General features: G+C 53.0%; 9 protein-coding genes across 9 annotated transcripts; 4 read left to right on the top strand and 5 right to left on the bottom strand.

Annotated features, from left to right (window-relative positions):
- Nucleotides 1-3,118: 3,118 nt before the first annotated feature.
- Nucleotides 3,119-5,408, bottom strand: BO70DRAFT_358553 (putative glycosyl hydrolase). Its single transcript, XM_025542321.1, has one exon. The coding sequence runs from the start codon at nt 5,082-5,084 to the stop codon at nt 3,243-3,245; it is 1,842 nt and encodes a 613-aa protein (XP_025403567.1). The 5' UTR covers nt 5,085-5,408; the 3' UTR covers nt 3,119-3,242.
- Nucleotides 5,409-6,344: 936 nt separating this feature from the next.
- BO70DRAFT_263691 (RBM8 family RNA-binding protein) lies at nt 6,345-6,874 on the bottom strand (the record flags this gene model as incomplete). The annotated part of the gene is made up of 2 exons (XM_025538936.1): nt 6,345-6,584; nt 6,683-6,874. Coding segments are annotated over 2 exons (432 nt in total), but the record flags the coding sequence as incomplete, so codon positions are not given.
- A 1,332-nt stretch (nt 6,875-8,206) lies between these two features.
- On the top strand, nt 8,207-9,350 carry BO70DRAFT_426018 (uncharacterized protein; the record flags this gene model as incomplete). Its single annotated transcript, XM_025547742.1, has 2 exons — nt 8,207-8,337; nt 8,402-9,350. The coding sequence occupies 2 exons, from the start codon at nt 8,207-8,209 to the stop codon at nt 9,177-9,179; spliced, it is 909 nt and encodes a 302-aa protein (XP_025403565.1). The 3' UTR covers nt 9,180-9,350.
- A 1,579-nt stretch (nt 9,351-10,929) lies between these two features.
- Nucleotides 10,930-13,221, top strand: BO70DRAFT_426017 (alpha-amylase; the record flags this gene model as incomplete). The annotated part of the gene is made up of 3 exons (XM_025547741.1): nt 10,930-11,943; nt 12,008-12,472; nt 12,964-13,221. The coding sequence occupies 3 exons, from the start codon at nt 10,930-10,932 to the stop codon at nt 13,000-13,002; spliced, it is 1,518 nt and encodes a 505-aa protein (XP_025403564.1). The 3' UTR covers nt 13,003-13,221.
- A 232-nt stretch (nt 13,222-13,453) lies between these two features.
- Nucleotides 13,454-14,581, bottom strand: BO70DRAFT_329388 (Bax Inhibitor family protein; the record flags this gene model as incomplete). The annotated part of the gene is made up of 2 exons (XM_025540782.1): nt 14,021-14,581; nt 13,454-13,937 (listed from the first exon to the last, which is right to left on the bottom strand). Exons 1-2 carry the CDS (start codon nt 14,545-14,547, stop codon nt 13,454-13,456), a joined length of 1,011 nt encoding a protein of 336 aa, XP_025403563.1. The 5' UTR covers nt 14,548-14,581.
- Nucleotides 14,582-14,864: 283 nt separating this feature from the next.
- Nucleotides 14,865-15,973, top strand: BO70DRAFT_329386 (EKC/KEOPS complex subunit CGI121/TPRKB; the record flags this gene model as incomplete). The annotated part of the gene is made up of 3 exons (XM_025540781.1): nt 14,865-15,026; nt 15,078-15,200; nt 15,256-15,973. 3 exons carry the CDS (start codon nt 14,865-14,867, stop codon nt 15,568-15,570), a joined length of 600 nt encoding a protein of 199 aa, XP_025403562.1. The 3' UTR covers nt 15,571-15,973.
- Nucleotides 15,974-16,477: 504 nt separating this feature from the next.
- slx4 lies at nt 16,478-19,611 on the top strand. Its single transcript, XM_025545154.1, has 2 exons — nt 16,478-17,526; nt 17,607-19,611. The coding sequence occupies exons 1-2, from the start codon at nt 16,645-16,647 to the stop codon at nt 19,113-19,115; spliced, it is 2,391 nt and encodes a 796-aa protein (XP_025403561.1). The 5' UTR covers nt 16,478-16,644; the 3' UTR covers nt 19,116-19,611.
- Nucleotides 19,612-20,409: 798 nt separating this feature from the next.
- Nucleotides 20,410-23,316, bottom strand: BO70DRAFT_426013 (uncharacterized protein; the record flags this gene model as incomplete). Its single annotated transcript, XM_025547740.1, has 3 exons — nt 20,410-22,207; nt 22,295-22,398; nt 22,467-23,316. The coding sequence occupies 3 exons, from the start codon at nt 23,314-23,316 to the stop codon at nt 20,492-20,494; spliced, it is 2,670 nt and encodes an 889-aa protein (XP_025403560.1). The 3' UTR covers nt 20,410-20,491.
- Nucleotides 23,317-24,987: 1,671 nt separating this feature from the next.
- Nucleotides 24,988-27,689, bottom strand: BO70DRAFT_358547 (cyclic nucleotide-binding domain protein). The gene has a single exon (XM_025542320.1). It carries the CDS (start codon nt 27,579-27,581, stop codon nt 25,140-25,142), a length of 2,442 nt encoding a protein of 813 aa, XP_025403559.1. The 5' UTR covers nt 27,582-27,689; the 3' UTR covers nt 24,988-25,139.
- Between the last annotated feature and the right edge of the window lie 160 nt (nt 27,690-27,849).

The following is a 27,849-nucleotide window of genomic DNA, read 5'->3' as shown; positions in this document are numbered from 1 at the left end:
TCGATGTAAGTGGATGTGCCCACCGTAAGTAGGCAGGTGATTGTGGGTTGATATGGTTCTTACCTGCCTACCTACCTCTAGGTATCTTACTTGCCTACCGTCCTACTTACCTACCTTCTTGCTCTTTGAAAGTTCACTTGCAGAGAGATAGTAATTGTTGATTCTCTGTATATCTAGACGAAATAACAGCAAGACAGATATTAACTTTGATTCTTAGGATTTCTGGATCCTTCCTCCGGGTTATATCAAGTATCTACCACTCCCTCCCTACTCTCTTGTTTTCAGGCCAGCTGCTAACATATACTTACCTCCTTAGCTTACACATAAGTACCACCTACCTACTGCAGGGGAAATGTCTCCTAAGGTACCCTCGAGAGAAAGAATGCGCAGCCTGTCTTCAGTGCCTTCGGTACAACCATAGCTTTGAAGTCCATCCATCGTCGTCCTCTTTCCTTGATTCACATCTCACAACACAAGGCAGGAGACAAGAATCGAGGAACGATCATCAGCACCGGAAAGGTTGCATCACCACAACCACAACCGCGACGACGCATCTCGACACGGCCAGGGATGTACCGGACCGGATCGGGACTTCTTGCAATCGAAGCAGGTGGAAGTCACTCGCGATGGACTCGGTAGAGCTTGTGGTTTATAGGGTGTGCAATGCAGTCTGCCCACGTGCTCCCCTCTACTCGAAGTATATTGTTGTTACTTCAGATCGAGGTACGGCTAGCCCGTGACAGAGTCATGTCCAGAAGCATAAGGTGGTCCGAACCGCATGATAGTATAAATCATTCGGCTATGCTTACTTATACATACATAATGAGCGATTGACTGGACTGAACTAACTGGCTACTATGCCCAACCCAACATCAATGTCCTACTCATAGTTACCACCCAAACGTCCTATTCCCCATGCTAATTAACACAAGCAAAGCAGAAGCAGAAGCAAAGGAGAGAAACTATTCCATAGCTTCCACAAATTCCGATAACCTTTCCTATTCCCACCTCCGACCCAGCTCCTACATAAGAAAAACAACACTATCCCCAAACGGGCCTATTAACCACCAATCCAATCCCACACCCAGGTAAGTAGGTACTAGGTAGACAGGGGGATGCGACGGAAAAACCCCCTTCCCCTTCCCCTCCCCCTCCCCCTCCCCCAAGAATCAAGATTACTTCCTCAACCGAGTATACCGAGTTAAACCCGCATAGGGCGGGTAAGCTTGATTTAAGATACTGGGATATAGTATTGGGTATTATACTTCGCTCCCTGTCCCTGCTCCGAGCCTACGGAAGTATCCCTACTCTTATGGCTGAGCGTATACCCTCCTTTCCCTGCCTTCCCTGCTGTGTACTGAAACTGAATACTATATCTACCAAGGTAAGGTACCTGCCTGGTGCCTACGTACCGTACAACAACAACTACTACTACTACTGGTATGTACCTACCCAGGTACATGCTAACTATAGTTAAGTAGGTAGCTTAGTAATAGTGGTAGATAGAATAAACAGCAAATTAACAAGAATATCCCCCCCAACCAACCAATCCGCACCTAAAAGTAAGTAAACCAACCAACCAACCAACCAACCGAAACGCCTCCCTACATACCCGTGTCACTTTGGTTCTTAAAGTTATTTCCAATCCACGCAGTAGAATTTACCCCTTCTTCTTCTTCTTCTGATTCTTTACAAAATTCTGTTTCTGTTCCTTCCGCTTACTACTTCCTACTTCCTACTTCCTACTTCCAACCGAGCAAGGACGGTGTACATTGATTATTACATCATTTCCCCCCTCTCCTGCCCCGTGGTGATAATACCACCACCACCACTTACTCACTCACTCATTTCCATACATTCATACATCCATACATCCATACATCCATCCCCCGTCTACAATATCCAGGTATCTATCTAGCCATCCAAATCAAAATAAAGCTACTACCCTTAACCCCCTATCTTAATTTATACTTACTTACAACATACATCCTACATCACCCCTCCCTCTTAATTCAATTCAATCCAATCCAATTCCAACCCAACCTAACTTAACCTAACCCCCAAACCCACTCCCCAGCCCAGCCCCTAGTCAGTTACTGCAACTAACTACTTACCTTCCTTAGTCAGCAGTCAGTCCAGTCAGTCAGTCAGATAAACCAGTCAGCCAGTCCACTCAGTCAGATCGCGATGGCCAGGTCAGGTCAGGTCAGGTCAGGTCTGCTGATTTGATTTGATTTGAATTGATTTCTTCCCCCAGCGAAAACAACCTCCAATTTCCGATCGGGAACCCCGAGATCGAGAAAATCTTAGGTTATCTCCATCATTCATTCATTCATTCATTCATTTATCTCATACATCATACATCATAGTCTACATCATACATCATACATCATACTGTCGGTCAGGAAAGCATTTCAATCAATCAATTGATCAATCAATTTACCACCTCCAACTAGATACTCATCTAATTAATTAGTTAGTTAGTTAGTTAGTTAGTTAGTGAGTGAGTTGGTTAGTCAGTCAGTCAGTCAGTCAGTCAGTCGGTCGGTCAGTCAGTCGGTCAGTCGGTCGGTCAATTAATTGACTAACTAGTTAGTTAGTACGGAGTCCTGAGGTAATCAATCACCAGATGGGGCGAATCATCCATTACCTACCACTCACTTCCCACTTTTACTTTTACTTACCAGTTACCACCTACATACCGACCTTCCATACTATATCTCTTTCGATGCCAACCCACTAACCAACTAACCAACGAACTTACTAACCAACGAACTTATAACTTACTACACCTACACCTACACCTAAGTAGTAAGTATTATGTATGACTGAGCTAGTACTCCGTACCGTAGTAGATACTATATAGCCTTGATGAGCCGGGCTACAGGCTACATAGTACGGATCTGGTGATGATCTCCAGACCTACATGTATGATGATGTCGTTGTTGCCTTCGCTACGGAGTATTGTTCCGTGCTGCGAGTCTGCGACGGTGCCTAATTTGACCGGATCGACAGCACCAGCCCCAGCGCCATGCACAGACGGGATACTGCGGCGCCCTACCATCTACGTTCCCACAATGCCGTGGGCGGATGACGAAACGATCGATCTCCAGTCATGTCATGTCATGTTATGCCTATTCCAAACCCCTAGCGTACAGGCCGACTACGGTGTATACAGGATGAGGATGATGATGATGATGATGATGATGATGATGGTCTAATGAATAGTCAACTGACTCGGGTCATGCAAGAGACGGAGTCGTCTTCCACTGGTACAACGCCCGCAACACTGCGACACCCCCTGACTGCGTCTCGACGGTGCGGCCACGCCCACGGTCGTTGTAATCAGCCGGCTCAACCAGTGGCTCGACGAACCGCGGCTGTTCGGATGCACTTCCCCAGCGCCGCGGGTACGTCTCGGCTCCAGATCCGTCGCTTGGCCGCTGGGAGCCACGGCTGCGAAGAAGCCCTACCAGCGGCTCCGAGCCCTCGGCCTGCGCCCCATAGTTTTCATAGTCAATCGCCCCCTGCGGCAGAGGGCTTGTGTCAGTGACGGAGATGTTTCCCCACCACTGACCGATCTTGCCATCCCCGTTCCGGGTCAGCAGAGCAGCCTCGGCGTTATACTCGATCCACGGCCGGTACGCTCGACAGCGTGACTGGTGCCACTCATATACATACTCCCAGTCGTTATCTTCTTCCCCCGTCCGGTTCGCGCTGGCCAGGAAACGCAGTTCCTGTGGCCGGATGGCTCGGCAGAATTCGGCTAGATGATGGAAGAAGATGCCTTTGAAGGTCTGTCCGTTCTGGGAGCAGCCCCCGGAAGAGTCGCATGCATCTTCCAAGACGCCGCCCCGACCAAGGCCTTGCCACTCCTGGCTGTCCGTCTCAGGCCATCCGGTAGCCTGCAGCACGTCGCTCACCAATCCGTGCCCGTCATACAGATACTGCTGTAAAGCAGTGGCTAGCCACAGGCCCCTTAGCCCGCTAAGGATCACGCCCTGGTTGTATGTATATACCATGGTGTTCAAGACGTCACAATTGCCGGTGCCAGGATTCTCAGCATTCTTCCAGCCACTGATATGGAAGCCGTCCCCATAGAGCCCGTTGGAGCCCGTCATGTTCGAGGAATTGAGCCATGAGTACCCCTCAATGGCGGCTTGCAAATGGGCAGGGTGGTGCGGGTACCCGTCCGACCAGTCCTGATCATCGACGGTGTGTGCCGCAAAGGGCGAGTCGACCCTATCGCCCGGGAAGTAAAGATACATCCCGATGCTAGCTGATATGTACAACTCGTTGGTGATGGCATTCTTGTAGGGAGTCAGGTAAGGGCTCCAGATCATCCCGCCACCGCAGAGGGAGACATCCCAGCCCCCGGATGCAAGCCCGTAAAACACGCGCGCTCGATGAGCCGCCGGGCAACGAAACTGCGTTCCGTGCCAGCGCAGGTTTGTGGCCGGACCAGGCGACTCGGGATCATCGTAGTGCAGATCAGAGTGCAGCACCTGGAACTTTATGTTTTCCAGCCATCCCAGGACCACCCACAGCATATCATCAAAGGCTTGATTCCTCAGGGCGAAGGCATCTTCCCCGAAGTAGAAAGCCGAGGTTTGGTCAAAGAAATGATCGATCAGGTTCTCGAAGTCTAGTGCATACGAATCAAGCGTCGTCAGCGGGTCGCGATCCCCTTCCCGACCCGGTGCAAGGGAAGACGGCAGCACGTCGCGCGCAGTGGAAGTCAGCGAGGAGAGGGTGGCGGAGACATGAGTCCCTAGCACAGCGGCGGTCCAATCGATGCTGGTGGGCCAAGTGCCTTGCCAGATTTCGAAGTAGTCATCCTGCATCACATTGAGAGCGTCTAACAGATCGTCATAGGTGCGGCGGATCGAGCTGGCCGGCTCGTCAGGCTTCCGCGGAGCAGGAAGGGGTAGCTGCCCGGACGGTGGTGCGGTTATCCCGTCCAGCGGAAGCTGGGCTGGCGACACCGGCGCAAGGACGTCCTGCGACCGCAACGCCAGCGCATTGGTCTCGGACAGGGCCAAAAACAGACACAGGGGTCTAAGAATGACCAGGGATGCCTGCATGCTTTATGTCTTCTCGGCCGTATATGCCCAAAACCGAGGCGTAGAAATGGTCTCGTGGTGCGACTCGCTGGTAACGAGAGGCGGAGAGGCGCCAACCGATAAGCAGCAGCGATGATGGTGGGCTCAAGGTATAGTAGGTAAAAATAGTACTTAGCAAGCACTGTTCAGACCCGCAGGACTCGAGCAGGACGCGGGGGGGAAAGGAGTACAGCACAGTGGACACATCCAATCGATCGTGAGGACCGAATGAGGCATATTCCAGCAGTCAATGATCCCCAGAGCGAGCCATGGGGAATGAGGAAGGGAAAGTGCAAAAGGGTCCAGCGTGCGTCCGGCGATAAGTTTAAGTTCGGCCGTGCGGGGGAAAGAGCGACTCGCGCCGCTTAACTAAGCCGCTCTTTACTCCCTCAGCCCTCGCCCTCGCCCTCGCCCTCGCCTGGCTCTTTCGCGGCTGACCCTATCCGATCACGCGCCTCCATCTCCTGCCAGAGTCGACCCCGTCCCTACGATCGGATGATCCCCTCTTCCCCGCGAAGTCTAAATGTCCTACGTGATCAAGGGTCGTGATCTGAAAGCACTACAAAGACCGACGACGTAAGGGAGGGCAGCGTCTCGAGGGAGGGCTCCAACAGGACGACGGCCCAACAATGCGGGATGGCAGATGGAACAAAGAGAGAAAGCAAAGACAATGGAGACGCTAGCGTAGCCCCCGCCACGAGATTCGGATTTCGGTGGGTGGCTCTCGGAACTAACTGGAATCTAGTGCACATTTTGGGATATCCTAGCCCGGTAATATCATGCGGAACGGTTCTCTTCTGCACCCAGGTCAGCGACGAGCACTCAGAGGCCGGCACAAGGAGCAGGAGCGAGGCAGTGACCCCAAGAAAAAGGGAAGCACATACCACATTACTGTTTAATCACGACGCCGGCACGTCTCTTCTGACTGCAATCCAGAGATGCCCTCATCAGGTGAGGAGCATACAAGAGGAGAGACCATGCCGGCTGTAACCACTGCTACCAATCCATACCAACTGAAGCCAACGTGCCCACCTCGGATCATGATGTACGTCCTGATGACTCCCAGCAGTCGTGCAATTCTTTCTGGAGGGCGAGCGCGAAGGCAAGATCGTCGAAACGCTAGAGGTGATGAGAAAGAAAGGGGGAAAAAAAATTCAGGCACGCTCTTGCCCGAATCGTAGAACGAACAGAACAGTTCGGAGGTCGGTTCGTCAATTCTGATAGCGATGCAATACGATTTCCTTACTCCCTGGCTTCATCGGCGCCGGGGCTGCGACTCCTGTCGCGGCTCTTGCTGCGGCCTCGTCCACCACCGCCACGGCCACCCCGCTGCCCGCCACCCTTTCCTTTGTTGTTCGAGGGAGGCGGGCGCACGAACGCGTAGTCGACGTGGATCGTCTGGTCCAGCAATTTGGTTCCGTTCAGGGCTTTGATGGCTTCCGTGGCTTCGGGGAGGGTGGAGTATTCGATCAAGGCGTATCCCTAGTAGTCAAGAGTCAATGAGCATGCATCGCGAAACAGTCCAGAAAGACCGCGTAGCCAAATCCAAATCCAAACCAAGCTAACAAAAAGAAACCCACCTTAACATAACCCGTCCTCCGATCCAAATTGAGATTAAAGTTCTTAATCTCCCCATAATCCGCAAACAAATCCGTGACGTCCTCCTCCGACGCCTCCTCATGGATATTGGTGACGATGATGATCCACCCCTCGATACTGCGCACCGCCACCGCATTGCTCTGCGTTCTGGGATCAGAGCCGCTATTGCCGTTGCCGTTGCCGTTGCCGTTGGTATCGTTGCCACCGCTGCCTGACTGCGCGGGGACGACCTCCTCCGGCGATGGCGACGCAGGCACGTCGACTTCCATTTCTGCTTCCGCGGACATGCTGGTGGTGGTGGTGGAGGTGATTGGTTGGTAGCGGCGACGGCGGAGGGTATCGAGATTATAGCGGGTGGGAGTGAGGGGGGAGGAGGGTGTAAGAATAATGGTCCAGAGGGGAGGGGAGGAGAGGCTGTTTGATCTTCTGGTTGCGGTGCGAATAATGAATGGGTGGATGGTTGGTTGGATCTTCGCGAGGCGGAGGTGTGCTTATGTAATCGGGTGCTTATCCATCCGTCCATCCATCCATGCGGGTTGGGGTTGGCTTTGCGTGGGAAGTTGATGATGGATGGAAGGTGGAACGTGGAATATGGATGGTTTTTTGGAGGGGATTGGGGGATCGGGGTGTAGGGTGGGGGTTGTGAGTATTTGCGTAGGGGGTTATACAGGTGATATCATTTTGGTGTGGGGATATTAAATAGTAGTAGATGGAGTGTAAAGAATCTGCTTTTCTATATCAGAGTATCTCTTGATTTGGCAACAGTGTAGGGGCTAATTGGTTAGGTGAGAGGCTATGTGATAGTTCCGAGAAGAAAGAATTCAATAAGTCATGCGGATAGAAAGGGTGAACTGTTGTATAAGTTCTATCCAAGGAAATAGTTATACTTCCTGCTTTCACGCGCGCTCTTATAAGTGAAGACAGCTGTGGGGTTTATCCTTTACAATCGCTCGCCTTACTTTTAATCTGGCACTGCTACTAGCTGCTGTATATATTTCTTTGAAAGAAATTATCAGTTTGAGATTCATGGGTGCTTTTTTGTATCCATATCATCTGTGATATTAACATAACTGGACACAGACCTCTCTATATTCCGTTTATAGGCTGCTGTTCACATGAGATTTTTTTATAGACCTGAATTATAGTATAGAGAAAGTGCTGTAGCTTATATTACCAGTAACAGTATGTTTTAGTGAATGCACTCTACCAGAATTGCTCCAAGTAAGAGTAGGTAATATCAAACCACAGCGGGAGAAAAACAGTACTCCAGTGCAAGCTTGTCACTGGTAGCAAAATGGAACATTTCAGCAAAGGGGATGCAGTGAATATCGTCCTGCCACTTGCGGTGCCAGTGGCAAGCACCAATGTTTGCCTTGACGTCTTCGCCTTTGTCGCTGAGCTCTCTCGCAACTTTCACCCCAGCTCCATCATCCAGAGAGACAAGCCATTGTCCTCGACCTTAATACCAAGACCAGCGTCATATTCCGCTTCTATACTCAAATAATATGGCCCCGAAGTCGCCGAAGATAATTCCGGAGGCGCTTCGCGAGAAAGAAGAGCTGGACTACCCCACACTGGGCATGAAACTACCACACAACGCGCCCCTCAACAGCGTCTCAATCGCGAACATACCATGGTGAGTGCTCCACCGATCATCCGAGAAGGCCCACCTGCAGATGCTGACATCTTGATCTCGATAGCGACGATACCGAATGCTTCTGCCACCGCCGTCCCTCTCGACCGTATCCCAAGCTCGAGGCTCTGGTGGCTGGTCCCGAGCCCGAGCAATTCTGCGTGCTGCACCAGCCAACCGCCCAGCTGGACGTCGCGTTCGACATCCTCGGCAACAGCATGACCCTGATCGAGTGCATCAAGGATCCCGAGCGGCCCAAGATCGCATACCACGTGGCTCTGATCATGAAGGCGGCGAACATGCACTTCCTGAACCTCGAGGGGCTTGCGGACCACTCGCTGCTCCTGACCGTGAAGATCCGTCGCGCGGCCTGTGCCGTGCGAGGAAACAAGATGATCCTGCGGGAGAAGTGCGAGGGATTCTTCACGAACCCGCCGTACAGCCGTCTGTTCAACAATCTGTTCGAGTGCAATTGGCCCGAGATGATCGTGCAGGTCCGCATGCCGGAGGAGCGCTGCCGACGCTGGAAGACCGTCGCGTTGATCCTCAGGGCTTTCAAGCAGATCTCCGCCGACTGCTACTGCCATATGGTCGATGACTTGGTCACTGCTCCCCGGGTGGGTGGCTTGGACGTGCGACAGATCAAGAAGCAGATCAAGAGCCGTCTGGCACGGGGCGAGCCGCGGCGAGAGAATCCCGTGTCGCGTCAGTTTACGGTCACTGCGGCTGACGAGGAGAAGATCGAGAGGATCAACCACGCGTACGAGGTCTATCTGCTCGCTTTCATCAACAGCTCGTCCCCGTTCACTCCGCGCCAGTACATCGGGTGCCCGGAGCCTCTGTGATGGGCCCACAGCAGGCGTCTACCATGGGAGCAAAGTACATGTGTGTCTCTGTTTCTCACATCAGCATGGTGTTTGGGAGTTATTGGAAGGAGGGAAGGAAAGGAAAAAGAAAAGGGGTATATGAAACCAAACATGGCGTTCGGGAGATTTGTTTTTTTTTGTTGTTTAATGATATGATATGATGATCGAGGAATGATGATTGAGGAACTTTACAGGCAGCACATGGAGTCAAGGGTTGAGCAAGCCACACGGATGTTATTTCCGGGGTCTTTCTATGAGATACGAAGCCATGCCAAGCCATATGGAATGAGGCGAATAATTGTATGAGAAGCCCGAAACCCTAAGTTAACAGACAAAGCCAGTCAGTCAGCCTTCCATCTGGAACCGCATGTCTTGTCCAGCCCGTCCAGCCCAAAGTAAGGTGATCGTGAGAAGTAAGTTTCTAATTTCGCAGGGGTCCATGTCCTGGACGGTGCAGGTGGATGACAGGAAATGCAGTTTCTGTGTTGGCGGTGAGGAAACCCTCGTCGCTCTTCCCCTGGATCTTCATTCTCCAACTCTTCTTCCCTTGCAGCGTCACACGATGCCGCCTGCAGGTGGTAGGTAATTGGGGTTACACCGTCTGCCAGCCAGGTGCTCGTTCCTGACTCAGTAGACACTTCCCGTCCTCACGTTCAAGAACCACAATGGTACGTGGTTGGAGATTTCGACATTGATTCCTCTACTTCACCCCATCCATCCCATTGATGACCTGGGGTGGCCAGATACCCGGACTGATCTGAACTTCTGGTCTGGGGGTAAGACACGGAGAGACAATGCCTTGGTAGGCTCCCGCCTCCCCCCCCTTGCTTGCCATCGCATCGCAGTTCGATTGACTTTCTGTCTATCGAGACTCTGCTCTCGCACACAATGTCCTCGAACAACGAGCATTGTCCCTAAGCGTGCCTCCAGGGTCGGGGTTGTCCTTGCAGAAGGCAGGGAGGGATGGCTGTCACGCTTTCCTGCCCGCCCCCCCCCCCCCCCCCCCCTATCCATACAGACTAGTGTGCATACATATGCTCTGGTCAGCAAGTCGTGCGCAGTGAGCACCGGCGAAATTGCCTCTGGCCTGGTTTCTTCCCCGCGAAATTATCTCGGCAGGTGCTAAACACGGCGCTGCAGTTGGTGGATGACTCGAGGGTGAGTCGAAGGCTGAGGATAGGCCTAAGATTCACAGATGTATGAAACCAGCCCTAGGCAATTTCCTCGTCTGCTTTCCTGAGGAAATGCACCACCTGCCCCGGGCAAGGGGGAATCCATCCGGCAGCTCAAGCCATCAATCTCCCACCCGTATAATGCAAATCGAGGGGTTACCCCTACTAAGCCATCATCGCTCAGCCACTGCTCCGTGCCATGGGAATGTGAATCATTTATTTCCCCGGGCCAAAACGCTCCAGGGTCTCGTTTCTTCTTTCTGCGTTGTCTGCTAGAGTCTGTCGCCTTCTGCTGTGCGCTGAGCCTTCGCATCCTGTCCTTCGTTCTATACTTATATTCTTGCTCTGCTCAATTAACGCCATCATTCGTTGAATGCCAGTGGACAGTCTCTCGAAGAATACACTAACTAGCATTCCGGCTACATTCTGGAAGCGCATTCGTTGGACGATCACAGAGCTTGGCCATGAGGGGCCAGTGAAGATCTGACCTGGGGCAAGTAAAAGCGGAGAGTTACACACATCGCCTCCTGCTCGACTTCCTTAACACAACAGACAACATGTCGCTGCCTCTGCGACACGTCCTAAGGCTGTGCGTCATCGCCCTCGACCTCTCCACGCCCGTGTTGGCAGCGAGCACCGGTGCCTGGAGCAGCAGATCGGTGTATCAAACGATGACCGATCGATTCGCCCGCACGGATGGATCGACCACGCATCCTTGCAACACCACAGACGGGCTGTACTGTGGCGGGACCTGGCGAGGCATGATCAACCACCTCGACTATATCGAAGGCATGGGATTCGACGCGGTCATGATATCTCCAATCGTCAAGAACATCGAGGGACGGGTGTCCTACGGCGAAGCCTACCATGGCTACTGGCCGCAGGATCTCTACGCCCTGAACCCTCGGTTCGGAACCCAACAGGACCTGCTCGACCTCAGCCAGGCGCTGCACGACCGAGGCATGTACCTGATGATGGACACCGTCATCAACAACATGGCCTACTTCACCAACGGGACCGACCCCAGCAGCAGCAGCAGCATCGACTACGCCATCTTCAACCCCTTCAACGACCCGAAGTACTTCCACCCCTACTGCCAAATCACCGACTACAACAACTACCCGCTGGCCCAGAGCTGCTGGACGGGCGACGACATCGTGGCTCTCCCCGACCTCAAGACCGAGGACCCCACCGTCCAAGCCATGCTGAGCCACTGGGTCCAAGAGATCATGACCAACTACTCCATCGACGGCCTCCGCCTCGACGCCGCCAAACACGTCACCCCCGACTTCCTCCCCCAGTTCCAGAAGGCTGCCCTGGACTCGTTCGTCACCGGCGAGGTCTTCGACCAGTCCGTCGACACGATCTGCAGCTACCAGAACGACCTCACCAGCGTCCCCAACTACCCCATCTACTACGCCCTCCTCGACGCCTTCACCAAGGGCAACACATCCACCCTCCCCAACCGGGTCGAAATCATGAAACATACCTGCCCAAACGTAACCACCCTGACATCCTTCTCGGAGAATCACGACGTCGCCCGCTTCGCCAGTCTCGAACCCGACATCAACGTAAGCCTTCCCTCCCCCCCCCCAAATCCCATCCCATCCCCATCTTAACCCTCCCTATCTCCAGCTGGCCAAAAACCTCCTCACCTTCACTCTCCTCTCCGACGGCATCCCCATGATCTACCAAGGCCAAGAACAACACCTCTCAGGCCCCTACGACCCCCTCAACCGCGAAGCCCTCTGGCTAACAACCTACAACACGACCTCACCCCTATACACACACATCTCGACGCTCAACGCCCTCCGCAAGCACGCCAGCCAAGTCGACCCCAACTACCTCTCCACGCAGACCTACCCGATCTACACGGGGTCCAGCGAGATGGGGTTCCGCAAGGGCCGCGAGGGCCGCCAGGTGGTCATGGTGCTGAGCACGCAGGGCAGCGCCAGCGGCGCGTACACCATCCGCATGACGAACGGGTACGAGCCGTCGTTTGTCGTCATGGATGTGTTCACGTGTCGCAATTATACTGTTAATGATATGGGCGAGCTACGGCTGGATATGGATGGGGGGGAGCCGAGGGTGTTGTATCCGGTGGGGTTGTTGCCGGGGAGTGGGCTTTGTGGGTTTGGGAGGGGGGTGTTGTGCCGGGGGAAATGTCGGGGGGGATGTCTGGGGGAATGTCGGGGGGATGTCTGGGGGGTGGAGGGGGTTGAAGGGGTGGAAGGGGTGGTTGTAACGGGGGATGGGGTGGGGATGGGACTAGGAATGAGAGAAAGGGTGGTGAGTGGGTTGGTGTTGTTGGGTTGGACGTGGGCGGTTTTATAGTATGATTTGGTACTAGCTGGGTAGGCGGGGAGGGGGGAGGGGGGGGGAAATACTACTAGTATATAATGTTCATGTTTCAAGTTGATTATCTCCGAGGGGAGCAATGTAGATAGGAAGTAGATAATACTCATGTTTCAAGTTTGATTATTATACCAGTGTTGTTATTGACGCACGGGGGACTAACGCCGAACTTGAACTGTGCCATTGAAGAAAATCTCTCGCAAAGAGAGAAAGAAATATTAGATTGATTGAAACAGCCCAAGCAGCACATAGTTGCCGCGCTAAACAATGCGTAACTATATCTTCTTCTTCTTCTTCTTCTTATCGGAGTTCATCATGGGCAATCGCCGCGAAGGCGAAGTGGGCTTGCCGGTCGATGGACAGACAGACAGACAGACAGACAGACAGATAGATCAATAGATAGATAGATGTTCCATATACATACAGGCTGAATGAGTTGAGTGGGAAACCATTGTAGAGATAGTGATACAACCGGAAGCTCAAAAAAAAAAAAAAGAAAGAAAGAAAGAAAGACCAAAGTGGGACTTTGATCTGTTTTCTTTTAATTCCCCCATGGTAACAGCAAGAAAGAATCATGCTAATCGGAGTGTGTGCGTGCAACCAGTCTTTCATCTAATGCACGTGCTGGCCCCAGAGGGGAGGGACCAGGGCGAACGGCGAATATCTAAGCATGGGTGGGTGGGTGGGTGGGTGGGAGGCAGGTAAAACAGAGTGAAGAAACGCCGTTTACTTGCGGTTGGAGCTGCGCATGCCCAGGATCTGGACCATACGGACGAAGATGTTGATGAAGTCCAGCTCGAGGCTGATGCTCTCGTTGACGATGTCCTTGTTGATCAGGCCTCTCTGAGCCATGCGAGCGTGGTGCAGGATCTTCTGGACGTCGTAGAGAGTGAATCCACCGAAGACGGCGAGACCGCCGTACAGCCAGAGCTTCTCAGACCACATCAGGGTGCGGGTGGCGGTGACGGGGAGGACCAGGGGAGCGAGACCGGACAGAGCGACAATGGTCACACCCGCGAGCAGGGGACCACCCAGGTAGAGGTACTTGTCCTGCTTGGCGGTGGCGCCGACGAAAGCAATCGAGCCCATCAATCCGACGGTGTAGAGACCAGCGCGGGCGAGGAGAGCAGGGGACATGAACATCAGAGGAGACAGGAGCGCGGCCTGGGTGACGTTGAAAGCTGTCCAGAGACCGTACTTCATCAGGTAGCTGGTGGCAAGTTTAGAAAAATGTTCCTTTTCGGTGAAAGACAACGGGGGAAATGCCTGAGGCGTGAGGCGAGGAGGACTTACTTGTCAGGCGAAGTGTACAGGGTGCCGTACATCGTTCCGACGCTGGCAACCAGACCCAGACCGATCACAGCCCAGGGGCTGGAAGCCATCAAACGGTACGACCATCCACTGGTGTGCAAAGCCCGCGCAGCAATAGCGATGATACCCACGCCCAGTCCGGTGTGCATAAAGGTCTCGTTCAGGTAGCTGCGCTCATAGTGAGGCATGCCGCCGTCCTCTCTCGTCTCGCGGTTGAAGATCATGTTGGTGGCCAGGATGGTACCGCCGACAATGGCGGCGCCGTAGAGAAGCTTCTGGGTAGCGTTGCCACCCTGAGAAGAGTAGGAAGGCTGCATGTAGGTGCGACGGAAGGCATTTTGGAAGGTCTGACGGGACTTTGCGAGGATGGAGACGGGGCCGGTGGTGGTGGTGGTGGTGGTGGGAGGCTTGAAATGAGTGTTGTGGATGAAACGAGCGCTGTTGGCGGGTTTGGAGATCTGCCGCAGCGCCGTTGAGACGGCGAAGGGGCGTCGTAGGAAGAACGCCATGTTGGGGGGGTGGTGACGATGATGTCGATGGAGATGAGGAGAAGAGGAACCAGCGGAGGGAGCGGCAGAAGGCGGCTTTAAGAATGATATCAGTCAGCAGCTCGCCCGAAACCAAGTACGGCGGCCCGAACGTTCGAGAAGTGAAGTGAGTCAGTCACGTGGGGCGGTGCGGCGTGAGTCAGCATCGCCGCCCTCGGCGATAACCGAGTGGGTTGGCGGGGGAGGGGAATTAAAGGACTTAACGGACTTGCTGATCTACACACTGTCTTCTCGACTCTTCTCTCTTCGTCCTCATTCCCAGACTTAACGTCTGCACCATGGCTGCGTCATTACTCGAGACCATCCACCTGGCGCATCTGCCTCCGTCGATGCCCGTCCATGTCGCCGTGTATCGCGATGTGCAGAATGCGCCCTTCCTCCGCCAGCAGCTGTTGGCCGCCAATGCCGAGTTCGAGTATGCGTTCATTGACGCAAGCGTGGTACGGATAAACCTTTTTTGACTGGGAAACCGAGGTGTCTAACAGCCGCAGGTTCTGTCAAGAACCCACCTTCTCTCCGCCGTCTTCAGAGCTGTCAACGACTCCATGAACGGGCGTCTCAAGTCGCGCAATGTGCATTCTGAGATTGTCTTTTCCCTGAACCCCACAACTAACGTATGTCTGCTCATTGTCCATAACCGACGTCATGATATGGGCTAACCACGTGTAGATCGCCGAATCCTTCCGCAAGTTCGGCATCACGGACTCGACCAAGGACCTACTGGTGGTCAAGGTTTCCGTGACCCCAGAGATTACCCACGATTCGGTCGCGGCTCACCTGGGCCAACATGTCGAAGGCTCCCCGGTACCTTTCGATGACGAAACCCTGGCGAAGATCGCCGATGTTGCGAAAATAAAAAAGGCTTACAAGTTGGGCGCGTTGAACACTGCACCACCGAAGCAAGCCAATGGCACGCAAGACGACGGAATGAGACGACTAGAACTTTCGGTCCTGGGTGCAATTGCGCTGCGGGGAGCCACTTGAATGTGAACTCGGATTTGGAAACAAAAAGGAAGGAAATCCATCTCCTGAGCTCGGCGGCGGCGTCAGGACCCTGATAGTACAGACCAACCGATAACGCAGATGCCTATGATACCCCATGCCCACTGTTTCCGCCCTGGGCGCTAGGTCAAATTTGCCCCAAGACGGACTCCCCCGCAGAAGTCTCCCTGCAGCCGGAATCGCCTTAACGGCGCATATTGGACCATTTCATGTATATAGACAGCGTCAGCTCGGACTCTATTATAGTGCGTGCAGAGCACTGAAACAGAGCGATCGCATATCTCGAAACCACCCTCGAACATCCCCTAATGAAAATCCTATACATAGATCAGCCCATGTCGAACATCATCTCCAAACAATTCACCTTGCCCTTAAAGCGCCAGACCCCTTCCTGTATGGTTGGTCTCGAGTTCGCCTGTGCTGATCAATAAAGTATCCGAATTGGTAGGAATAATGTGTCCGACATGGTTGAATAGTAATCCATAGTTACCCTATCTAGCTAGCTACGCGGAGTAACCCTCCTAATTCCCTGTAATCAGCTTTAACCGTATTCGACCCCAGAGCGATATCAGCATCTAGTCCCCCATGGTCGCCCCCGACGTGCTTGGGATACCGAGTAAGAACGGTTAGAATAGGGGGTTAGATACTCGATGTCTAGTGACGGGGGAATTCACAGGACTGATCTCTTGTTTGCGATATGGAGGATCAAACACACACATAGGAATCGTCCCCGTTGCCCCGCCCACCGCCTATACATCCCAAAGCGGCAACCCAGCAACGCAACCTAGCGCGCCAAGACCCGCCCCGGTCGGGCGTCTCTCCGCATCGCATCTGCAGCTACCGACTAGTCCAGGCACCGCTCCTCCCAATCGAACAATCGCAGAGGAAAGAAAAAACGAAAAAAAGGAAGAGGTGACGACATGGATCACGACTAGGTGCAGCCAGCAACACAGCCCAACCAGCTGCCTGCTATCTACTACTAACCAACCAAATTACCACAGAAACAGCACACACGCGCGCGAATGACCATCCCATCTCATCGCCCGTCTCGCCACCATGCCCGCCGCCACTACCGCGGAGGTCGAGGTCCTGGTCCTTTCCTCCTCGCCGGTTCACAACACCCCAGCAGCAGCGCCACCGCTTGCGTACGACCCCGAGGAACTCTTTGGGCTGTCTCCGATTGACGCCTCTACGACTCCGTTGCCTTCGCCGTCAGAGCTGTTTCGGGCTCCGACTCGGTCGAGGTTCTTTCAGAGTGATAATTCGGTTAGGAAGAAGGGCAGTGCGGGATCGAAGACCAAGGGCAAGGGTTCGGATATGACTACGGCTACTACAACTGCAACTGCGACAGGAATTGTAGAAGTCCCAGCTGGAGATCAAACAAAGCGGACAAGAGGCAGACCGAAAAAGGACCCGAAGACCGCTCCTGGGGATCCGGAACCCAACGCCGAAGTCGCGGAGAAAGCTCCGAAAAAGACTACAGCGGGCACGAGGAGGAAAAAATCTGCCGAAACCACGACAAAGGGCAAGTCATCGGGGAATAAGACGATATCAGGGCGGGTTGGGAAAGCCGGCACTTCGCGGCCTAAGGAAGCCGGTGGTGGTGGTGGTGGTGGCGGCGGCGGCGAGAAGGCCGATTGTTTGTTGTTGACTCCGCGGGCTTCTCCGGCAACGGCGACGGCGACGAAGGACGACGTGCCGGACTGGGAGACGGATGGGCTCCAGTTAGAGCAGGCTACGAAACGGAGACTGGATTGGACGCCAACAAGCAATAGTACCAAGTCGGTTGTTGAGTTGGATGGCAAGTCCAACGTCGAGGGTAGCTTGAAGAACTTTGGAGATTTGCTCTCTGTGTATGGGTTTAGTGGGATGGCTGCCCCGATCGGTAACCAGGTGGCTTCCGGTGAGTGTGGACCTACGAAACGGAGGCGTATAGAGGTATGGTTCGAACTCTTGATTTTACTTGGATATCGCATTTGTCGCGTCGCAAACATTCGACTAATGCGTTCTGTGATTAGCTGGTTGATCCGGGGGTATACCCTCCTAAGAAAGGCGTTGTTGAGGACACCGACAAATCTACTACGGATGGATCTCGCCAATCCACCCCAACGGTGCAAAAGAAGCCAAGAAAGGGCGCCAAGCGGTTTACGACGCTTACGGCCCGTGTGACAGCAAACTATATCAATGAATCTGCCGAAAGCTCGGAGGCTATAGACGGGGGAACTACAGCTAGTGAGGACACATCGGCAGCGAAGGGGAAACGCTCGAAGTCGAAGAAAAAGGGCAAATCAAGCTCGAAAGCCTCTGAACCACAGTTTGTGGTTCTCTCTCCTGATGAAGCTGCCAAGTCTCTGGAAGACCAGGAGCTTGTATTCGGAACCTGCAGTCAGCTGGAGCGGGAGGACTCTCCCACCATGATACGGGAGTTACAGGCCGCAATACGCGAGTCAGAACGAAGCATCGTGTCGGAATCAAGTAGTCGTTCCTACCTGAAGTCGGACAAGGGAGCGTCATCTGCAGTATCGCGCTTTAGCGGCTCGGGAGACTTATGGTCTGTTGCATCCCGAGATACCGACGGCTCGCTGATGCAGGTGGAAGTCGTGGATTTGGTGGATACACCTGTCAAGTCTGCGGCCCCTGCCTTTCTGGAGCAATCTAGCAACAAAGGCGAAGATGTTCCTACTGAAATCGACATCAACATGAGCAAGCACGATGGGAAGGAGACTTCTGAGCCAGAAGTGGCTGTACCCACACGCAAAGAACCGAGTACCATCACTAAACCCACACAACCAGTCAACACGCCAGCGAAAGACCCTGCACCTCAAGACGCAGTATCTCACCCTCCCATGCCGCAATTCAGCGGCTTCACAGACGCCCAATTATCGAAACAAATCGCCACCTACGGCTTCAAGCCGCTCAGAAGCCGGCAGAAGATGATCGATCTGCTCCAGAGATGCTGGGAATCTAAAAGCAGCACAAGCGGTACAGTAGCAAGGCCAACCCCAGAGAACGCGCAGAGCCACAACCCACCTGCTGGTCCAGTGTCGGAACCTGCCTCATCTCAACCCAAACCCAGCAGCAAAAGCGCCAGCAAGGGCACTACACGCAAAACAAACCCAAAGCCGAAAAGCAAGCTACCAGCCAAGTCATCAAAGAAACCCGCAGCGGGAAACATCCCCTCAACCACGACCATCGACACCAGCAAAGAAACCACCTCCCTCCCTCCCCAACCCAAACCCCAAAAGCCAACAACCGCGCAAACCCCCACCAAGAAAGCGAAACCCAGAACCTCCTTCGCCGACGTAGAAGAAATCGAAGACTCCGAAGACGATGCGATCCTCACCCCTCGCCACCTTCTACAGCCTTTCTCCTCCACCACTACCACCACCACCACCACCACGAAAAGCACCCTCCCCACCTCCCCCACCCCATCAAATTCAAACCCCTCCCTTGCTCCCCCAACACCAAATCTTCCCAATCGACCAACGCCACCTCTCTCCCCCTCCCCAACTTATCTGACCAAATAATGAACGCCGTCCGCATCCAGCCCCGAACCACCACCACCAGCAACCGCAAACAGCCCACCTGGCACGAGAAAATGCTCATGTTCGACCCCATCCCGCTGGAAGACTTCACCACATGGCTGAACACAGAGGGGCTCGGTCTGGTGAATGAGGATCGGGAGGTCGGGGCCGCGTTTGTTAGGATGTGGTGCGAGAGTAAAGGCATCTGTTGCTGTTATCGGCCTAGGAGTGGGAGGAATGGGGAGTAGGGAGTGGGAATAGGAATAGGGCATAGGACGAGGGTTTTTCTTTCTTTCTTTCTTTCTTGTTTTCTTTTTCGGCTGTGGACATTGGTGTTGTTGGTTGGGAATATTCCTGGATAAAGCATATTCTGAGGGTTGGAGTTGGGTTTATTGAGTACTATAAAAGATGGACGGGGTTAGATGGGCGGGGGCATCCATCCATCATGGCGGCTAGATTAGATATGGTTGGAGTTTTGGACTTATTACTGCAGTGATTGATTGGTATTGGGGGGAATGCGGGTTATGATTATGAATATGGTTCGGAGGTATATATATATATACCTATGGTGTGGAGGGGGGGGGGGGGTTTCTTGTATATTTTTGGTATACCCATCTGCCCTTTTCTTTTTCCTTACATTAGATTGATTATCTTCATCAAAACTTACATGAGATACTTTTTTTTTTAGGGAAAAAAAAACAAAAAACGACAAATGAATGGGTTGGATGCAGATTGCAGACAACAGAATGAATAGAAAGCATAGTAGGTAGTAGGTGATGGGTTGGCCTGCAAGTAAGTAGTAACTAAATAACAAATGTTATTATCAGAGCTTGATCTCAGAATGTATATACTACTATACTACTATATAGCATTCACCTCACAAATAACAGCTCTATATAGTACAAAAGCAATCTGCTTAAAACCAACCCCAACCCCAACCCTCTATAAAGCTTACCCCCTACCTATATATTTACCTTTCTACCTATATTTACCTTTCTACCTATTTATCATACTGGATGGACTGTACAAGAAAAAGGGAATGAAGATTTGTTAGAAAATCAAGTATGTAAATTAATATATATCCGATATCGACGTCGAAACTATATATATAAGTAATCAATCATGCATGCGTGAATAGAAAGAGAAATTGAATCTCAAAAGGGTATTTCGCATTGAAAGAAAGAGGAAGGATAAGGATAAGGATAAGGGTGATATGAGGACTGAGGGGAAAGAAAGAGATTAGAGGAGTAGATGGAAGGGGATCGAGAGAAAGGAGGAGGAGGAGGAGGAGGGGAGAGGAGAAAGAGGAAAGTGTATACCCATTCACTCACTCACTCACGGCTGGCTGCATGACTGTTGGTTGCCCAGCTCACCCCCCACTACCTCCGCATCATATGTCCCTGCACCGGCGGAGGCATCATGCCATTGGCATTGGCATTACCATTACCATTACCACGTGCAAAGACATAGCCACTGTTGTTTTGGGGGTGGTGGTGGCGGTTGTTGGTCTGCTGCATGTTAGCAACCTGGCGCGCATCACCTGCTACTCTCTGAGCTGGGAGTTGCTGACTCGCATCCAGTTGCTTTTTCTGCATGCTCTGAGCGTGTTTCACCAGCTCGGCGGGGTCGATAGAAAAGTTTCCTCCGTTGGCATCCAGCACATTCGTCGGGGGCACCTGCATCTGAGCATAGTAGCTCTGGAGAGCAGTGTCATAGGCTGGCATCCCAGACTGGAAGGGAGTGGTATGTTGGGAATAGCCCGTGGTCTGGAGAGGACCCATGTTCTGGGGATAGCCCGTGGCCTGGGGAGGGCCCGTATAATGGTGGTGCAGGAACTGAGCTGGATTAATATATGAATTAGCCTGGGGTTGGGGTTGGGGTTGTGGTTGTGTGAAGTGATGACGTCCGAAGGCGCCAGCCCCGGTTGGAGATCCTTGCATGAGATTGGAATTGTATGGCACGGTGCTGGTATTAGCAGGAGCCATTGGGGGTTGGAAGTAGCGCCCCATGTTGGGGTTGGGCACTTCTTGGGCCATTGGCAATTGCCAGGGGAACTGTTGTTGGTTCGGAGGCGTCTGCTGTTGCTGCTGCTGCGGCAGTTCTGATGCTGGGGCTGGGGCTTTGAATTCCTCGTCGTATAGGAAAGGGAGTGCGTCGAGTTCATAGCTCGGAAAGTCCAGGTCCTGTTGCTTTTGTATCCCTGATTGACGGAGCAGATCTTGGGCTGTTGGTATCTCAGGTTGATTTGGCTGCTGCGTTAGCTCCTGGTTGATATCCATCGTGCTCTTGTTGATCCCTTTCGTTGGCCCTTCGTTGACCAGCTGTTTGAGCGCATCTGTTGCCTCCTGATTGACCACCGCCTTCTTCGCTCCCTTCTTTGGTGGTGGTGGTGGTGGCTGCGATGATCCACCCGTTGGATTCTTCTTCTTCTTGACCACCAGGTTTGCTAACTCCACTTGCTCCGATACTTGTTTTTCCCCTGTCAGGAAGTTATTATCCTCGAAGTCCGCGATTTCGTCGAGATATTCGGGGGTTTTCAACCCCTCTTCTTCTTCTTCATATCCTTCTTGCTGTTCCAATTCGTCTTCCGCATCTTCTTCCTTCGCCTTAGCCTTAGCCTTACCCTTTCTCTCTTTCGCCCCCTCTTTCTTCCCCTTCCTCTTAGCGGTTTTCTTGCCCTTCCCCTTCCCTTTCTCTTCTTCCTCTCCCCCTCTCTCATCACCTTTATCTTTATCTTCATCTTCATCATCAGTATCCACCCAATCTGGCTCATCATCAGAGATGTAATGGCGATAGTAGTACAGCTGCATTTGTAATTGTCGGCGCTGACTCATTGTAAGCGGTATGCGTTCCTGAACCGCTATGTGTGACAGCGGCATAATTTCCTGCCGATCTTCGTTCGGAGACCAATATTTAGGAATCTCGCCGGAGCCCCGGGGGTCTTCTGGAGGGTTGTCAGCCAGGAACTTGGCCACTTCTTTCTCCCACGATGCTTGCCGATCTTGTCTTAACGTCCGTTGATTCATCGGGGCACCAGTCTGGGCGTCCCAGTGCATGGGTTTGTCGTGAAATTGCCCGTTAGGCTGATAATAACCCTGTATAGTGAAAGCGGTTACTATAAGGGGACTGACTTTGTTCTTGCGGGGGTATAGATAAACATTTGGGGGGGTTACGATACTTACATGAGCTTCAAGTTGCTCTCTTAGAGCCTTGGCTCTTTCGGACTCTCCTTTCAGGTAGTAAGCGAATTTCCTCACCAGCTCATTCATCTCATCGAGTTTCAGTTCTAATATGAGGTGCCATGAGCGAGGCCGGGTGAGATTTGATACAGGACTCGTGTACATGCACGCGTACCCGTCTTCCTCACATCTGTCGCAAGTGACTTCACCACGACTGCAAGTAGTTCTTCGGGCCTGATGGAAGTAGATGTTAGCTCATGGCCGGTGACAGTAGCAGAAACAGCAGTCAGAATAACAATAACAACAGTAACGCTGAAGAAAACACATACCTTGCACCGATCACAGGCTATGATTGTTCTCGATGGCAATGTCTCGTTGTGCTCGCGTACCCTTGCTGAGTAGTCAACCGTGGAGGTTTTGAGGATGTTCGCATCAATGGACTTGGTCGTTTTGAACTTTTTTGATCTCGACTTGGAAGCTTTTTTACCTGAGCCACTGCTCTTCTTCTTCGTGGTTTTCTTCTGGGACTTCTTGTTGGTTTTGGACTTTCCGGACTTCACGGTGTCCTTGCCTGCAACACCGGTCTCATTCTCAGGGGTTTCATCCTGATTTTGGACTGCACTGGGGTTTGTATCTTCGGGTTGGCTCGTTCCGGCCTTTGGAGTCGAGGCAATGCTGATAACGAGCGGCAATTCAGCCTCAGTGGACTCAATCGTCTGATACTGCTCGTCATTGACAGGAACAACTGCACCTTGGCCAGTCTGAACGGGTGCATCCGGGATAGCCAGGCTCTCTGGTAGCGGGAGCTTAGCCATAACTTCCTCGAATTCCCGCTGGAAAGAAGAGTTTGTACTATTGAACAAAGCGTCGTTGTCCACGAGAAAAGTGCTAAAATCGACATCTGCCAGTGAGGCTCCGACAGAAGGGAGGTCGAAGTTGTCGGGTTCGAGTCTCGGCTTCAGGGACGGGGATCCATCGTCACCAAGGCCGGCTTGGTCTGACTTTCTCTTGAGATCTTCAGTCATTTCGATGAACTTACCGGGAACGACTGGAGTTTCTCTCTTGGATGGGTGCCACAGCAGGAGGGCTTTCTTGAAATATGTAAGATAGTAGTCGACGGATGTCGGCCGTATGGTAACTTGATGAAAGATGCCGATGATGATTATTATCTCGAGGGAGGACAATCGTCCCAGCTATATACCTTTGGGAGTAGTCCCATCGTGTCCCATCATTTCCTGCAGACCCCGTCGGTACATGCCTTTTTGCGTTGAGGAACAAAGATGGCGAGCACCATAGGATAAAGATGTATGAACATCGTGGATAAGACAAGGGCCTTGACCAGACTCGGAAGATGACAAAGGCTTTGAGCGCACTCGAAACAATAGACACTTGCCGTAGAAAGGCCGACCATTTGGTGGCTTCCAAGACGGACATTGTCGCTTGACAATGCGATTGAGGCTACAAAAGCCTTTCCAGGCAAGTCCAATGCTTTGATGGGCTCCGCATTGTCGTCGTCGCGGCCTCGGGTATGGTTCGGAACTCTCCTTTGTCTGAACCCAGTACTGGGGAATCGTCCTGAAAGCCTCCTTACCAGCAAACATGCACATCCCCCCATCTGTGTTAGTTCGAGCGACAAAGGTCGAGGACAATAGAAACCGTGATCTTGTTAGCGAAAGAAAGAAGAGACAAGGCCAGACAAGGAAAGGAACAAGAATGATCCAAGGAAAGCAAGAAATACTGCGTTATGCAGTCTCAAGCATTGCATACCCCTTCCAAAAAGATAGTGTCCAAAAAGTGTACGAAAAAAGAAGCTCTTTCTATTCGAGTACGCATGTATCTCCAATGTCCAAAGCCAAGGTACGGGAAAATGAGAGAGGGAATTCAAAGAGTCTCGGAGGAGGTGAGTGAACAAGGAGGATGAATGAGAAAAGAAAAAGGGGGGATCTAAGATACAAGAAGTCAGGAGCTTTTGTCAGCTCCAACATGCAAGATAGTATTACCAAGCCAGTCCCTTATACAATTTATGCTGCCATATGCTCTGTGTCCAGAGTCGAACTCCTCCCATGCCCCGAGTTCCGTGATAACCTGGAAAGCATTCGTGAAAATCATCCCAACCAAAAAGACAAGAGAAAAAAAAAAAAAGAAAAAAGAAAACCAGACAGGCCGGCCTGAGGTAAATGTGCTCCAGATATCAGTGCAATGCAGCTAGACCCGTAACGATCATGAGTCGTGAGTCAGGAAAGAATACCAAGAGAAAACACAACTCCGGGGGTTCCTATACCGAGGCAGCCAAATGAAAGTGAGAAGATGTGACAAGAGATATAGGGCGCGGGTGGGGGGGAGCGCGACAGAGATAAAGGGATGTGTTCGGACATTAGACAATAGATTCTCGAAGATGTGATTGCGTAGCTGCCCTTTGGCCGGGTGCGATATGGTAGTGTTGAGCCGATGAGTCTTGAAGGGGCATGGTGCGGTGGTTCAGCGGAATAAGATCCCATTCAATGCGACGGTCTCGAATGAGATCTTCTTCTCATATCTCTGTGCCCCCCCGGCCTCGAGCCAAGGTGCAAGGTTCTTGCATTGGCTGACGTCAAAGGACTCCAGCTGGTTGCAACCGTCAGCCACTGCCTCAACCCCGGCCCCCGTTACTCGAACGCAGCCACGGACAGAAAGCCGTTTAAGGTGTAAGAGGTGAAGGCCAATGCTGCGCAGGGACGGGTCGGAAATGGCGGAGCCACAGAAGGACATGTTGAGGTAGGTCAGTTGCGAACACTGCAAAGCCAGCACCTCCGTGGCGGTGTCGGAGAGAGCGCAGCAAAATGACTGTCCATTGTTAGTGAGCCCGTCATCATGGGATTCCAGTGGGGCTCCTTACCAGATCCAATTCCTGCAGCTGTTTCGCAGCATTGGTAAGATAGACAATAGCGTTATCCGTCAAGTATGTGCAGTCAGCCAAGCAGAGTTTCCGAAGGTTAGTGAACTGTGCATTACCCCAGAACTGGAATCCTTGATCGGTGATCGTGGTACAGCGGGTCAAGTCCATCTGTTCAATTCGAGACGCAGCGTGGGACGCAATATGGTGCATCGACCGGTCGGTGACGTGCTTGCAATAGGACAAGGTCAGTTTTCTCAGCTCGGGGCAGCCGAAGACAGTCCCGGCTGCGGTCAGCTTGGTCGGCTTGATCCCCTTCACCGTCTTCCCCGAGTCAGACTGGCCAGGCACGACCCAGCCTATGATTCGAGCTAACAGTGTGTCTCCAACTTTGCGGCAGTTACTTAGATCAACCTCCCGTAATCCGGTCGCTTTGCTGGCCATGTCGAGGATGGCAGATGCAGAGACATCCCAGACACTCTTCATTTTCCAAGCCGTGACGTTAGAGCCACACATTGCGACCAACTTGCTGAACCCCTCGTCCGTGATGTGAAAGCAATTACTGATGTCGATGTAGCGCGGTCTGTTGCCGGCAAAAGGGCAGATGATCTTGACCAGCACATCATCGGTGATGCACCGGTTATATGCACTCAGGTTCAGGAAATGCAGCAACTCCGTCGATTTGCTGAGGACTTCCGACCAGTGCATGCAGACCGCTCGAAGGCGAAGAAGGTCATGGAGCTCGAGGTACTGGAAGACACGCAAAAGTACCTTGTCAGGAAGGCAGCCGTGGTTATCACGACGCGGCTCACGGACTATTTCCGGAGACACCGGGGACTTGGTAGTCCCCGGCAGCGTGAGAAAAGACGAGCTAGTAGACCGCGGTTCGGATGGAGGTGATGACCGCTGTTGCTCTCCGGAGACCTCCTCCGGCGTCAAAGGAGCAACAGAACTGCGTCGGCTTCGAAGCCGAACTTTGTCCAAGCCAACATTGAGGAAGGGATCCGGATCGGAAGGCCGCAACACGCTCTGTTCGTCCACCCCATGGGGTTTGTGTGTACTGTCCAGTTCGGTTTCTGTTAGGGTCAGAAGCGGCATGGATCGTCTTCGAGAAGCCCTGAGTTTGAAGGTCTCATCCGCCCCGGACTTCTCAAGAGGTGGCTCATCGTTTCCGGCTTCTGACATCACAACATCGCCATCGGACGCTGCTTGAAGCCGCTCCTTGGCAGTTCGTTCCACCTGCTCACGAACTTTCGGAGGACACCTCTCCCAGAATTCCACCAGCACCTCACCACTGATCATCAGACATTCCACCGCGCTGATGGAGCGCACAGTGGCCGTTCTGCGTGGTGCCAGCGAGAGACTCACGACCTCGCCGAAGTATTGCCCCTGCTTCAGTCGTGCCTTCACCTCGAAGCCGGGATGCTCGATCGTGTTCGGGAGGGAGTGGGACTGGTGGGTTTGTGGCCTTTCCGACAAGACTTCGACTTCCCCGCGAACAAGAAAGTAGATTTCCCGACCCTGAGAATCTTGCTTGATGATGTCGGTGAAGGGGGGGTAGGACCGCGGTTGCGCATTCAAGCCCAGGAAATGGAGGATATCTGGCGGCAGGCCGGCAAATAGCGGCAGCTCCTTGAGTAATAGACGGACATTGACCAGTCCGTTGGCCAGAGCACTGGAGGATCCATCAGCCAATCCAGGACTTGGGGATTTGCGCTTCTTATTGACGGACTTCAAGCTTCGGCCGTCCTGATCGCTGAGGTTCAGGTCGCCGGAGAAGGCATCCCGCAATCTCTTTGAACCTCTTCGAGCCGGACTCACGAGATCAACTGACGGTACAGATGTCTCCTTTTTCTTCTTCTCCAAGATCATCAACCGCTCCTGTGCCTCGTCTCGGATGGCCCGCTCGACGTCCGGGAAACGGGGGAGGATCTTCCGGAAATCCTCCTTGGTCAGGACGACAAGCAAGCACCGAGTGCGGGCGACGATGGTTGCGGTCCGCGGGCGATCCATGAGCACGCCGATCTCGCCAAAGAAGGCCCCCGGCTCGAGCTCCGCGTATATACTCTCGCCATCGCGAGACGTCACCGACACGGCACCGCGGACCAGCCAGTAGATAGCCTTGGCCTCGTCCCCTTCGGTCAGGATATAGTCGTTGGCGGCATGAAGCTGGGGGCGCAGGTGCTGGCCGACGTCGATGAGGAAAGATTCCGGGGTGGCCTGGAAGAGCGGGAAGGAGCGTAACCGGTCGACGAGGTCCAGCGGGAGAGCTCGGATGTTGGACGAGGTTAAGGGCGATGGGCGTACGGGACGATTGGGGTTGGTGATGGAATCAAACGAGTGTAACAAGGACGCAGTGTCGGAGATGGGCGTGACGGCTTTGGTCGAGCCACCGCTAGCTCTGCCATGGCGCCGCATGATGGATCGGTTGTGAGACCTTCCAGGACAGGCAGGAGGCGCAAGAACAAAGAAGAGTTGGCGAGGAGGTTCGCGAGGGCAGCATGTAGGAGTGTCGCCGGATCAGCGATCAATGGGGGGAGGGGGGGGGGGCGATGACGTCGACGAGATTGAGAGATCACGGGAGCTTTTAGAAAGACATGTTGCTTTCGAGTGCGGGGGGGAAGGAGGACGGAAGGAGGGAGGGAGGGAGCTGGGGAGGGAGGGTGGGGGAGGATGAAGCATCCAG

This window comes from Aspergillus heteromorphus, assembly GCF_003184545.1.
Source record: "Aspergillus heteromorphus CBS 117.55 chromosome Unknown BO70scaffold_2, whole genome shotgun sequence".
Lineage (NCBI taxonomy): Eukaryota > Fungi > Ascomycota > Eurotiomycetes > Eurotiales > Aspergillaceae > Aspergillus > Aspergillus heteromorphus.
This window is presented reverse-complemented; position numbering and strand designations above follow the sequence as displayed.

Bases quoted from the DNA above. Each gene is read 5' to 3' on its own strand.
- BO70DRAFT_358553 (XM_025542321.1), bottom strand. From the start codon at position 5,084: ATGCAGGCATCCCTGGTCATTCTTAGACCCCTGTGTCTGTTTTTGGCC.
- BO70DRAFT_358547 (XM_025542320.1), bottom strand. From the start codon at position 27,581: ATGCGGCGCCATGGCAGAGCTAGCGGTGGCTCGACCAAAGCCGTCACG.
- slx4 (XM_025545154.1), top strand. From the start codon at position 16,645: ATGCCCGCCGCCACTACCGCGGAGGTCGAGGTCCTGGTCCTTTCCTCC. The intron at 17,527-17,606 runs GTATGGTTCGAA...TTCTGTGATTAG, and splicing joins CGAAACGGAGGCGTATAGAG to CTGGTTGATCCGGGGGTATA.